General features: G+C 45.6%; 1 protein-coding gene across 1 annotated transcript in view; it reads right to left on the bottom strand.

Moving 5' to 3' along the window:
* ADAMTS12 (ADAM metallopeptidase with thrombospondin type 1 motif 12) overlaps nt 1-13,294 on the bottom strand; it is a 302,673-nt gene extending 289,379 nt beyond the window's left edge. The window contains exons 1-2 of the mRNA XM_046000900.1: nt 12,878-13,294; nt 5,051-5,415 (exon numbers count right to left, since the gene is read on the bottom strand). Of these exons, the coding sequence (XP_045856856.1) occupies nt 5,051-5,415; nt 12,878-13,004 (492 nt within the window). The 5' untranslated portion in view covers nt 13,005-13,294. The remainder of the gene's footprint in view (nt 1-5,050; nt 5,416-12,877) is intronic.
* Between the last annotated feature and the right edge of the window lie 476 nt (nt 13,295-13,770).

Genomic DNA, 13,770 nt, shown 5'->3' with positions numbered 1-13,770 from the left:
ATCCCACCAGCTGCAATCTTTGAGCAGCAGGGGAGACAGTGAGACTCCACGCAGAAGAAATTACTATCATTCTACCAAACTAACTTAGAATCAGAAAACTCTCCAAAATAGAATACGTCAAGAATAAATATGAGTGAACAAACCAAGGGAACAAATTTACAAAAAAGTTTTCACTAATTTTTCCCCAAATAAATTCTCTGATCCAGAAAAGTGAATTAGAAAGAAAAAAAATACAAGGCAATTACTGATTCCACTTAACAGCCTCATTCTCTAATCGCACTAACTACCTGACAGGTGGTATGGGCCTGCGGGTTGGTAAGGACAGCCCACTTAAGGGCTGGGAGGTTTCCTGGTGAGAAAGGCCATCAGAGTGAGATTTAGAAGGGAGGGCCCAAGGAGCTGCAAAATTCTCACGTTGGGAAGGAAGGACAACCTAGCATTTTGGACTTTTTTCAGTCCCACCAGTCAACCTGGATAAGTTTCATGAAAAGAATTGGAAGAGACCTACTGTGTTCATGGATTGAACTAAACATAACACGTGTTAATTCCCCAAATCTATATATAGGTTTAATGTAATTCCTACCGATCTCGGCAAATTTTTGTGGTCCGATTATTCTAAAATGTAGAGGGAAAGGCAAAGGAACAAGAATTACTAAAGTAGTTTTGAAAAAATGTAACATGGTAGGAATCAGTCTACTTGATTTCCAGACTAATTACAGGGCTACTACAGCAATAAAGATTCTACTGGTGGAATAGAACATAAAACTCAGAAATAGACTCACAAAAATAAGCCTCAGAAAGCCTTCCCAAATGCCACCTCTGTCCGATTGCTCTGTCCTTAGGTTTGGGGGGTGGGGGGCTTAAAAGTGAATATATCCTAAGCTCAAATCCTGTGGATTTGAGTATAGGGTCATGTTTGGGTGAAAGGAAAATAAATATCACAGAAGTCAAATTCCCAGATAAGTGATCAAGAGAAATCAGACCCAAGTCCAATCACTGTCCTTTTGATGAGGGGCAATGGGCCCTAATCGCAAATGAACTTGGAGCTGGCCAGCTTATATGCTCACAGAAAGGAAAAGAGAGTCATTTGGATTTTAGTGCCTATTTTATAACTGTCCATTAACTGCTCAGTTCTGGGTGAAGGGCTCCAAGGCAATGTAAGTGGACTGGCTCTTCTGGCAAAAAATCATTCAGCAATTTGAATCTAAAATTTTCCATCATCTTGGCTACCACATTAGTCCATTAGTTCATATTTGCTTCTTTGTGCCCCTGTACTCAGTATGAATCTGGAATCTGAATCTGAAAACACCCAGATGGTTGTCTTCATGGCTCCCTGGGGCCATGTGAAATTGAAACGGTCCCAATATTCTGTTCCCAAGCCTGGAATAATGCTAAACAGTGTGCAACCTCCCTTACAAAGCACAGGGTGAAAAGAGGTGCCAACTGAGAGCAGCGGTTCTCAACCCTGGCTGCACACTAGCATTACTGGGGAGAGCTGGTACTGTAGAGTCATATTAGCTAATACTGTTAATTAATACCCGCTCACGCCAATCCATTGGCTGGCAACAGTGACTGCGTGTTAGAGTTTCCCAGGGAGCTTTAAAGAATTACAGATGTCTGAGCTCCCCTCTCAGACCCATCAAATCAGAACATTGGGGAGGACAGGTGGGCAATGGGTACTTTTGAAAAGCCCCCCAGCATCATTTACTGAAGAGACTGGCTTTTTTCCTCTGTATATTTTTTCCTGTTTTGTCGAACAGTATTTGACCATAGAGTTGCCGGTCCATATCTGGGCTCTCTACTCAGTTCCACTGATCTGTGTGTCTGTTTTTGTACCAGTACCATGCTGTCTTGGTGATCACAGCTTTGTAGTAAAGCTTGAAATCAGGCAACGTGATGCCCCCAGCATTGTTTCTCTTTTTCAACATTTCCTTGGCGATTCTGGGTCTCTTCTGGTTCCATACGGATTTTAGGATTGTTTGTTCCAGCACTTTGAAAAATGCTGTTGGTATTTTGATCGGGATGGTGTTGAAAGTACAGATTGCTCTGGGCAGCATACACAATTTAACAATCTTTATTCCTCCGATCCATGAGCATGAAATGTTTTTCCATCTTTTTGTGTCTTCTTCAATTTCTTTCATGAGTATTCTGTAGTTCCTTGAGTATAGATCCTTTACCTCTTTGGTTAGGTTTATTCCAAGGTATCTTACGGGTTTGGGTGTTATTGTAAATGGAATCGATTCTTTAATTTCCCTTTCTACAGTTTTATTGTTAGTGTATAAGAAAGCAACTGATTTCTGTGCATTGATTTTGTCTCCTGCCACATTACTGAATTGCTATATGAGTGCTAGTAATTTGGTGGTGGAGTCTTTTGGGTTTTCCGTATAAAGTATCATGTCATCTGTGAAGAGAGAGAGTTTGACTTCTTCTTTGCTAATTTGAATACCTTTTATTTCTTTTTGTTGTCCGATTGCTTCAACAAAGCAGGAAAAATATATTCAGTGGAAAAAAGACAGTTTCTTCAATAAATGGTGCTGGGAAAATGGGACAGTTAAATACAGAAGAATGAAACTCAACCGTTCTCTTACACCATACACAAAGATAAACTCAAAATGGATGAAAGACCTCAATGTGAGACAGAAATCCATCAAAATCCTAGAGGAGAGCATAGGCTATAACCTCCTAAACATCGGCCATAGCAACTTCTTTCAAGACACGTCTCCAAAGGATACAAAAGCAAAATTGAACTTTTGGGACTTCATCAAGATCAAAAGCACAGCAAAGGAAACAGTCAACAAAATAAAGAGGCAACCCACGGAATGGGAGAAGATATTTGCAAATGACACTATAGACAAAGGGCTGATATTCAAGATCTAAAAAGACCTCCTCTAACTCAACACACACAAAACAGATAATCATGTCAAACAATGGGCAGAAGATATGAACAGACACTTCTCCAATGAAGACATACAAATGACTAACAGACACATGAAAAAATGTTCATCGTTACTAGCCATCAGAGAGATTCAAATCAAAACCACATTGAGATACCACCTGACACCAGTTAGAATGGCAAAGATTAAAAAGAAAGGAAAGAGCAAATGTTGGAGAGAAGATAGAGAAAGGGGAACACTCTTAAACTCTTGGTGGGAGTGCAAGTTGCAGCCACTTGGAAAACAGTGTGGAGATTCCTCAAAAAAATAAAAAATAGAGCTACCCTATGACCCTGCAATTGCACTACTGGGTATTTACCCCAAAGACACGGATGTAGTGAACAGACGGGCCACATGCACCCCAGTGTTCATAGCAGCAATGTCCACAATAGCCAAACTGTGAAAAGTGCCGAGATGCCCTTCAACAGGTGAATGGATAAAGAAGATGTGGTCCATATATACAATGGAATATTACTCAGTCATCAGAAAGGATGAATACCCAACTTTTGCATCAACATGGACGGGACTGGAGAGATTATGCTGAGTGAAATAAGTCAAGCAGAGAAAGTCAATTATCATATGGTTTCACTTACTTGTGAAACATAAGGAACAGCATGGAGAACATTAAGAGAAAGAAGGGAAAAATGAAGAGGGGGAATCACAGGGAGACAAACCATGAGACTGTGGACTCCAAGAAACAAACTGAGGATTTTGGAGAGGAGGGGGATAGGAGGATGGGTTAGTCCGGTGATGGGTATTAAGAAGGACACACCTTGCATGCTGCACTGGGTGTTATACATAAACAATGAATCCTAGAACACTTCATCAAAAACTAATGACGTACCATATGGTGACTAACATAACATAATAAAAAGTTTAAAAAATTTTTTTAAAAAGCTCCCCGTGGATCTTAATGTTCAAACAGTGTTATGAATGACTATTGTAGTCCGGTGCCTGTTAGACTTCAGTGAGCCTCAGAATCTCCTGGAGGACTCATTAAAACAAAGGTTTCAAATAGGCAGATAGCAGAGATAGAAAGTAGATTCATGGTTCCCCAAAACTAGGGAAGATGAGGGGATCAGAGTGCAACTGGTAGAAAGACTCAGGCTCAAATGAACTGTGCAGTAAAGTTATTCAACATCTCCAAGCTTCATCATCTACTCAATATAACCAAGATGGGGGACTGGAGAGCAGAAGAGAAGAACTTATAGAAACCACCTCATACACCACATATATCAGTACCTGGCATGTTGGAAACATAAAAAAATGATAATAGCAGCCAACACCCATTGGGTGCATATTGTTTATAAGCAGTCTTCTAAGGTGTTTATATATATTAATTCATTTAATTCCCACAATATTCTATAGGGATCAGCAAATTTTTTTTCTATAAAAGCCAGATAGCAATTCTGCTGCCTCATGGACCATACAGTCCTGATCCCAACTCCTCATCTGCTGTTGTAGTCTGAAAGCAACCTTAGACAATGTAAACATGTGGGCTTATCTGGGTTCCAGTAAAACTTTATTTATAAAAACAAGAGGTGTACAGATTTGGTCTGCGGACCATAAGCCAAGCCCTGGTATATGAGATGGGTGCTGTCACTATCTCCATCTCATAGATAAGAAAATGAAGGCTTGAAGGGATAAACTGACAGCCTAAGCTTCTGTATGAAGTCTGATGACGAGGTCCACACAGTCAACTATAGACCACAACAGCTGCTGACAACACCATCGTTACCAGTGAGCCTCTCACTCAGTCCAAATCCAGGTTTTCCAAATTCAAAAGGGGTCGGACAGCCAGTCAGGCACAACACCCTCAGAGACACCTCAGAGGCTGAAGACCCGGCTCCAACCCTCCCCTGCTCCCATGTGGTCCTTGGTTGAAGTTCTCCCTACTCTGAGTCCTCAGCGCCCTTCCTCTCCATACCTCCCAGATTGGTCAACTTTTTCTTTTATGCATTTCTTCCCCAACCCATTTGGCAGCCAGGACCACGCACATCACAAGTGCTCAGTTTGCATGCACTGAAGTTGTGTGTGAACCCATGGGTACTGGATGTATAAGCCAAGAGGACAGGGGCCTGGGGGCAGAGAAGGGAGGGAGGGACCCAGGCACTCACCAGTCCCTGGCAGGCACTGAGGGCTGCGGTCCCAATCCTGGCACCCTGTTGCAGCACTGTGCCCCTGAGATGGCAGGGGGGTGCTGAGGAAGCCACCATCTTCACGTGGGAAAGGTTCCCGTACCTCCTCTCCAAGATATAGTTTTTGGAAAGAAATTCCTGATTGACCGACAAGTTAAAGAACAGGTCCTTCTCCTCGTGTGTAATTCTGTAGTACACCCGGTCCTCTGAGCCATCCACGTCTCTCTTCCTCCTGCTGTTGCCGGTGACAGGATGGTGCAAGCCATAGGATAGAAAGTGCCCCCTGGCATCTACTCGGACGGGGGCCACCACGTGGTATTCGGGCAGGGCCTTGAGAAAATGCTCTGGAAGAAGAGAAAACAAAGAATGAGACGGCGAGCACTCTCCGCGGAGTCTACAGCAAGGTCAACGCTCTGCCGTTTGGAACTTAAAGTGTTGAGGGCAAAATACCACCATTGGCCTGAAGTCCGCAGGTCCCATCTACCACACAAACACTATCAACAGTAAATTCCCTGAACAACTCAAATCCACTCGGGGCCCCTCCTTGAGGACATGTGGCAGTCTGAGCCGACACCCAGGCACAACTCTGGATTGCAGATGTTTTCCCAGAGTCAAATTAAGATGAATTCATTCATGAGGCGTCCTGTTAGCAAAGGGGCAAGGTCAGCGTAAGGAATGTTTCAAGCCTCGAGTTCTTGAATACAAATCACAGAGCTCCGTTGTTTATTTGAAGGAGCTTAAACGCCTCAGGAACTTCCCATTAACTTGGGTCCAAGGAAAAATAAAAACAGCTAACTGGTCGGTTGTATACACGCCGACAAACTTCACACCAGTCACGGCGTTCGCGTTCCGTGCCGCGAAACGGGTCCTGAAAGAAACAAATTCGGATTTTCTTTCTGTGTCTACAAAGTACACAAAATAAAATGGTAAGATGAAAACTACCACTTTAAAAACGCAAGACAGGAACCCTTGTCCCTTCCACACGCGAGAACATACACGCCTTTTGGCTTGCTCATGCTTAAATTCCCGCCCCTTCCTCCTCAGCCTGATGTTTGAGAACAAGGAATCTAACAGGAGCGAATCATCACTCGGGATTACAGGCTACTTAAGGCAAACCGTGAGCCACTTAGTAAAATAACCAACTTTTGCATTAAAGGGGGAAAGAAAAGAAAAGAAAAGGAGCCAGAGAAGAAGCAAGAGAGAGAGGAGAAAACAAGTGCCACCTGCCGCCTCCCAGCTATAGTCCGCCTTCCAGCTTATGCTGTTTTGCCTTACTTCCCGCTACCCTGTCTGTTGCACTCTCTGACAGCCCATCTATTCTCGCTTAGATTTGAAAGTCCCAACTCCAATCCCCTTTCTTTTTTTTTTTTTTTTTAAGATTTTATTTATTTATTCGACAGAGAGAGAGATCACAAGTAGGCAGAGAGGCAGGCAGAGAGAGAGGAGGAAGCAGGCTCCCTGCAGAGCAGAGAGCCCGATGCGGGGCTCTATCCCAGGACCCTGAGATCATGACCTGAGCCGAAGGCAGCGGCTTAATCCACTGAGCCACCCAGGTGCCCCCCCTTTCTTTCTCCTAACGTTCCTGGCCGAAGTTCTCTTAGGTCCTTACATTCGGTACATCCCAAAATACCTCATTTTACCATGCTTTTTGCGAATGAGACTTTGTTCCCGAAGCCTCTGGGGGCCAGAATCTTGCACGTCACAGGTGCCTGGCTCATAATGTGTCATTCAATCAGTGAGCACATTTGTTGTTGGTTAATTAAAAGAACCAGACTTAATGGGGGTACATTTATAAAACAGCCTCTTTTCCCAGACAACTGCCTTCCAACACACTTCGTGAAATCGTTCGTTTCTGCCTTAGATGAAATTTGGGGCCGAGCACAGAGTTTTCACTCTTAGGTACTAATAAACAGTCTCAGTTTTTTAAGCGTAAAAAAAATCCAGAACTATTGCTTCTGATTGCAGCAGTTCGGAGCAAGAGATCACACAGCAACATGGATAAATCTATAGAAACAATGTTGAGTGAAAAAGAAGAAACAATACAAGTTAATACAGAGCCGCTGACATCAATGGAAAATACATGCACACCAAACAATAATACAAAGTCAGCCAGGACATATGCAAATGAAAAATACATATGGAACCCATTAAAATGATTTTCCATGAGGAGGAATGGGTGTAGGGACAAAAGTGCAGAGAAAAAAAATAAAAGAAAAGGGTTTTGCCCGCATCAGTGACACTAACTTGCCATGAACTAGGAGTCAAATGGACTCAGTCTCCATACTGCCCACTGTCCAAGGAATATCTGTATATATTTAGTATCAGAGTTTCACCGGCCTTCCAAATTCAGAGCTCAGGAGAGGAAAGGGGAGGATGGGTCAGAACAGGGTGGATACAATTGGCTTCCCTGGTATTCTTCTCAGGTTACTCTTTTATTCTGCTACTCACAGTGATGTCTCTGGCTTCTCCAGGGTGAGCAGTGGATGGAAGTTACCGGCAGAAAAGCCTTACTCAAGTGGCTAGCCATCACCTTGCAGTAGGCCCAGCTGTGCGTGGTCACTGCCCAGATGCTCTCAGGGAACGCTCCTCTGTGCCTTACAGGGCCTGTCTCTGTAGTTGCATCTCAAAGAATTAAACACAATTTTTGAAAGTATAAAATGAAAGTTAAAGCTTGCCTAAGCCCCAGCACCTACTCCTCAAAGAACGAGAAAGCAAACAAATGTAGACCTCTTGACCCAGTTGCTAATCTAATGGGTTTGGAAGAGAACCAGCGTAAGTTGACCCTCACAATAATACGACGATAACAACCACAGTCACCACTTAACGAGAACTTGCTAGGAGCCAGGGACCATCAGTCCTTTCTCGCTCGGTCCTCGAAACCTGTGCCACAGATCAGGGAATTCCCATTTCATAGATAAAGACACCGAGCCTAAGAGAGGACCCAGAGCTAATAGGCAGCATCCCTTATACTGAAATCCCATGCTTCCTATTTCAAAACGATGTTCCTAGCCACTGCCCTTCACGTACAGAAGCAGCTGCACCTGGCAGAGAGTGTAACAGATCAGAAGCTACACCACTGCCCTAGGGAGATAATCTGACAAGAAGAGGGTGGCTTAACTTCTTTAAGAGGCTTTTGCTCAGCAATAAAGAGAGATAACAATGGCCTGTTTAGCAGGTAGAGTAACAAGAGGTTAGGACTGGTTTTGCCTCTTAATTTGATTGCAAACGAAGCAGCAAGCCGTGTCAGCCCATAGGTGTGGACAGAAATAGGAGGCCACAGGAGGAGCGCCTGGGTGGCTCAGTGGGTTAAGCCGCTGCCTTCGGCTCAGGTCATGGTCTCAGGGTCCTGGGATCAAGCCCCGCATTGGGCTCTCTGCTCCACGGGGAGCCTGCTTCCCCCTCTCTGTCTGCTGCTCTACTTGTGATCTCTCTCTCTCTGTGTGTCAAATAAATAAATAAAATATTAAAAAAAAAAAAAAAGAAATAGGAGGCCACAGGAGTCTGACTTACACTGGTAGTCCACCTGCTGTTTCCTTATCTATACAAAGGCGTCACAATACGAGTTTCTACCTCCCAGGGTAGCTGTGAGAATCCGGTGTATTTATACATGTAACAGAGGTCCAACAGTGCTTGACAGAGAGCGCTCAGTGGCTATGACTGGTATTAAAGACAGAAACTTGGCCATCAAGGATCACTGCACCATAAAGAGATAAAACCTCCAAGCAGAGACAGGGGAGAAGCCCACGCTCACCTTGGCTTCCTCTCAGTGCATATTTAGTTTGGAAGATGAGGTAGCTGTAACCTTAGCCAACAGAAAGCTGAGCTCAGAGGGGATATGACAGGAATGGAGAAAGTACAAATCAGGAAAATAATTGTTACCATTTCTGTGGTCAAGCCCAGCATTTAGAGTATACTAACCTGGTCTTGTCTAATCCATACTGTTCTCTGGGACAGATATTATTAACCATGTCCCTCAGCTTAGCCCTCATTCCCATCCCGGTAAAAAGACAACGAAGAGGGGTGAGGATTCATTCTGGGGTGATCTGACCCCGGAGGCCACCCTTCTAACAGCTGCCCTTGCGGCTTCTCAAGGCTATACTGCTGAGAACCAGACATCAAGATGGCACGTCAACAAGGCTGTGGGTGGGGGGAACTGAAGCACACTGTAATCCCATCACAGTCTGCAGCTTTATGGAAATACATTATCAGCCCTGAATACCTTGATTTGCCTTCTTTAAAATTAGCCTCCAAACCCTCAATCACAAGCATTGATGATACCTCATGGGAAACTTTGAGTGAAGCCTGTTGGCACAAGTGCTTTTTTTTTTCTTAAGATTTTATTTATTTGTTTGACAGACAGAGATCACAAGCAGGCAGAGAGGCAGGCAGAAAGAGAGGAGGGGGGAAGCAGGCTCCCAGCTGAGCAGAGAGCTCGATTCGGGTCTCAACCCCAGGACCCTGAGATCATGACCCAAGCCGAAGGCAGAGGCTCTAACACACTGAGCCACCCAGGTGCCCCGGCACAAGTGCTTTTGAAAATTCACAACACCAGGTGATCTTTTACCCTCTGCTTAGGAAGAAAGGAGAGAGGTGAGAGAATATTTACCTGCCAGATTTTATAGTTTAGGTTAAATCTGTATTTAACTCTTGAGATGGTGTATTTCTCTCTTAGAGAGCAGTAAATTTCTAAGACTCTTCACTAAAAAGGGCAATGAAATTCTCTAAGAGTCAGAAGTTCATTTTCAGAATTCTCCTCCATGGGATATTGCAACTTTTCAAATACATTTTTATTGTAGAAAACTACACGTGTCAGGATGTGGAGGATCGTAGTGGTCCCCCACGCCGTACCACAGGCTCCAGGATTTCGGATTGGCCCACCAACCCTACGACCACTAACCTCCAGACCATCATTGCTTAGGATAATGGACGCAAATAAAATACCAAAACTGTGAAGTGTCTCCTTACATAAAGAAAATAAATGAGATCATTTCCATCCTCTTTTTTTTTCCCCCAAATACATGATTAGACCATTTGTCTTAAAGCACACCCGAAACTTCTGTCTGGAAACACTCCCTCTGTTCTTGCAGAAACCGGTGCAGCTGAAAGCATATCTCTACCCTGGGATGAGATGCCGGCACTGTTGATTTCCGAGTCGCCGGGTGCACCGAGATCATGGAAGCAGCCGGTGATTTGCAGACAGTACAATGAACAAGGAACCCCAGGGGCTACCATGGCTGTGGCAGAAAGGCAGTATGTTTTGCACAAGACTGATGTTTCCCATTGTTCTGATACTTGATTGGGAACCAAGAAAGCTTGTGGAAGTCCCTGCATGTTTGGGTATCACAGGCGAGCGATGTGGAACGAATACTGGCAAGAGTGTCAAATCTGCCTTTTGTGGTCCCAGAAAAGATTGAATGTACCTCTGTGTTCTTCCCGGGCTAAAAGCCTGTCTCTGCCCTCTGCCCCATAGAACTCGAAAGAATGCTAAGGATTATCTAGGATCAGAATGTTTCCAACCACGGGACCCGGTGCACTCCCCTCCAGCCCTCGGCTGAAGTAGCACTTCCTAGGTGCTCCCTGAATTGACGCTGGCTGCGGACTCACTACCAAGGCCCCTACTCCACCTCCGGAAAAATAAGGATGGCGCAGATATCTGAAGTCTTTTGCGAATTTAAACATACAGCATTTGGGTGCAATTCAAAAATGTCAGAGTAGAAATGGAAATCTAGGGACATTGGTTCTTTGTGAAATGATGGGCTGGCCATTTGGGGCAAAATTCAGGTCATCTTAGTCCCAAGAAGCCCTAGAATTTTCTCGTCCCTTCTCTCCATCTCTCTGTCTCTCTCGGTTGTTCTCTCTCTCCACTCGTTCTAAACGAAGCCTGCTCAAAAATTTCTCTGTTGCACCAAAGGTGGATTACTTGTAAACCCATTGGTACGTTTATTAAGAACAAATATTGTGGAGACAAGACTTTTAGGAATGGAAATTCTTTTTAAAACCTAAATCGCTGGGCATCGCTGATAAACTCAAGCACTCTACAGCTATTTGTCAATATCAAATAATTTCAGCACGTAACCCCAGCGGTGACCAAGCAAAAGAACCATCTCTCACCTTCCAGAGAGGAGAGAGCAAGGCCCAGGGGAGTCTGCTCCACACTACGCTGAATTCGCTTACAAAGATGTAGGGCAAGGAGACCTGAAATGCAACCAGCCCACCAGAATATGTGTCTTTGAACCAGGTCATCTCCAAATGTCCTGGGAAGTGCTCACAGGCTCTGTCTGTGCTGCCAGAAGAGAGACTTTTCACAAAGGGGCTGTTTTTCAAAGAAAAACAAACACTGCTATTTTAAACTTGGGGGTGGAAGATGGTATCTGGAACGTTTACACAAGCAAGTGTTGGCTGGCTGACATCTAACCCGGGTGCTCAGCTCCAGCTTCCAAGGAAAGCAAAAGGGACTTGCTCCTGATGGCTCTTGAAGTCACAGTAGATGAGCTCTCAGCAGTGTTGAAACTTTGCAACATAGGCAGAACCCTGTGTAGAAAGCCTCAACAAAGACAGGCTCATGATCTCTGCCACCCAAGTGGTCTTGGGGATTAAGAGGGTCAGAATACTAGGCAAGCTTTTCAAGGCTTGAGCACAGTCAGCAAAACACTGGACTTAATGTCTACTAAAGCAGTGCTGTGGGTGTGTGGGTGTGTCTGTGCATTTGTGTATCTGTGTGTCTGTGTGTCTGTGTGTGTGTGTGTGTGTTGTCCCTACCTTATTATTGCTAAGAGGCCAGCCTCTAGAGCCAGGCTACCTGGGTTCAAAACCTCACTCTGCCATAAACTGGGCCCATGAACTCATCATGCTTCCCCAGCTTTAAAACAGAGACAGTAACAACGGTCCCTGCACCCCAGAAGGCTTTGGACTGTGGTTGCTGAGCTGACACAGGCAGAGTGCCTCAGCAGTCTTGGTGCATGGAACTTTCTCCAGCCACGTGGGCCATTGCTGCAGCTCTGTCTTCTCCCAGAAGTACAAGAAACTCCCCACAAAACACAGGAGTGTCTCTCTGACCCTCCCAAGTCCAATAAAAAGGCAGAGGCAGCCGTGCCCTCTGCTCCAGGTGTTAGGTTTAAAGGGCAAGTTGTCCTCACACCCCCTCCAGTGTTTTCAACAGGACTGTATGTTTCATGATGTTCACAAGGAGATGCAGCCAGCTGCCATCAGAAGGCAGGACGGGGAAAGGTAAGCCCCTACAGTGCTCAATTTCCCCCCAAAAGAACTGTTATTTTTAAAACAAAGCCCTAAATCTTTCCAGGAAACCAAAACACAGCCAAACTCACTCAGCAGGGGGCCAGAATCACATTTCCCCTTCCCTGTCCAGAGCTGAAACTAACTAGAAACAACCCCAGTGGCCAGTTGGAAACTAAAAAAAAAAAAAAAAAAAAAAAAAAAGAAGAAGAAGAAGAATCATTTTCTGTGTTCAGAACTTGAAAAATAGAGGATTGAAACAGTGCAGCATTCAAAGAGGAGACGGGGGGGGGGGGGGGGGGGGGGGGGGGGGGGCGGCTACCAGTTACCTCTTGGGTCTTTTCTGCCTCAGCATTAGTGTGTAAGAGACTAGCCTTTCCATAAGAATTAAGGAATCATCACTTTCAACACTGAATTCTGAGACACCCTATGGTACTGAGCTCCCAGCCCAGATTTCCTTAAGACTCAGCCAAACGGTTTTGCAGAGTTCAGCCAGTGGGGGAGGGGGAGCAACCAACTTTCCACGCGTCTCCCCACCATGGTTTTTAAAGGAAATAAAGAAAAGCCACTAACCTTGCCTTCTGTCCCGGAAGTGCACAGGGCCTGGCTCAGGTTGGCTCCCATAGGAAAGGGCCCCAAAGTTAAGGAGGTAAGCTACAACGGAGAGGTTTGCAAGGCAGCTCCTCTGGGCACATGGCATGATTCAGTTGTTGGGGAGAAGAAAAGTCAACAAAGTTTAGCTCTCAGCTCAAGAAATCAAGTCCTCTCCTGAGGCCGAGCAGAAAGATGCAGAGGTGCATGGTCCAGGAGTGGGACGGAGCGGCTGCAAAGCTGCCCGCGATCTCCCTTTGCTTTCTTAAGCAGAAAGGGGTTAGTTACCTTTATTCCCCTTCCCTCCTGAAAGGGGAATGATTCAACTGGCAGCGCCTGCTTTCCGCGGGGTGTGGAACGGGTCAGAGCGGGAGGGGGCAGCCCACCCAAGATCCCCACCCCTCTGCCTTCCGGGCCGCCCGGCCTCACAGCCAGCTCCGCGCATCTTCCTCCGGCCTCCCACCCCCACGCTCCTCCGGCCCCGCCCAGAGCTCTGCCGAGCCGGCCAAATAGGGGAGACCCGGGAGAGCCACCCTGGGCGGGACTGCGGAAAGAGAGGCCCCCAGGCCAGCCCTCCCTGGCCAAAATACAGGCCTAAAGTGCTGAGCGCAGAGGTGGGGCACGGGGGACCCCACTCCTCCACGCCCCGGCTCAGTGCTGCCCCCTTGGTTGCCTTTCTCCTCCCAGTTCGGAACTTTTACTAACATTTCTCTAAGGAGACCCCTGTCTTCTCTGGGACTCTCTTCCAAGGCGAGATAGGATTTGCATTTTAAAAAGGAATGGCAGTTTCTCTCTTGGCCAAGTCCTGCAGAGGGAAATGGCCTGAGCTAGTCTTCTGGTTCAACCCTGAACAAGTCTCTTCGTGGCCACCAAGA

This window comes from Meles meles, chromosome 3, assembly GCF_922984935.1.
Source record: "Meles meles chromosome 3, mMelMel3.1 paternal haplotype, whole genome shotgun sequence".
Taxonomy (NCBI): Eukaryota; Metazoa; Chordata; class Mammalia; order Carnivora; family Mustelidae; genus Meles; species Meles meles.
Note: the sequence above shows the minus strand (reverse complement) of the source record. Positions and strands in the feature narration are given on the sequence as shown.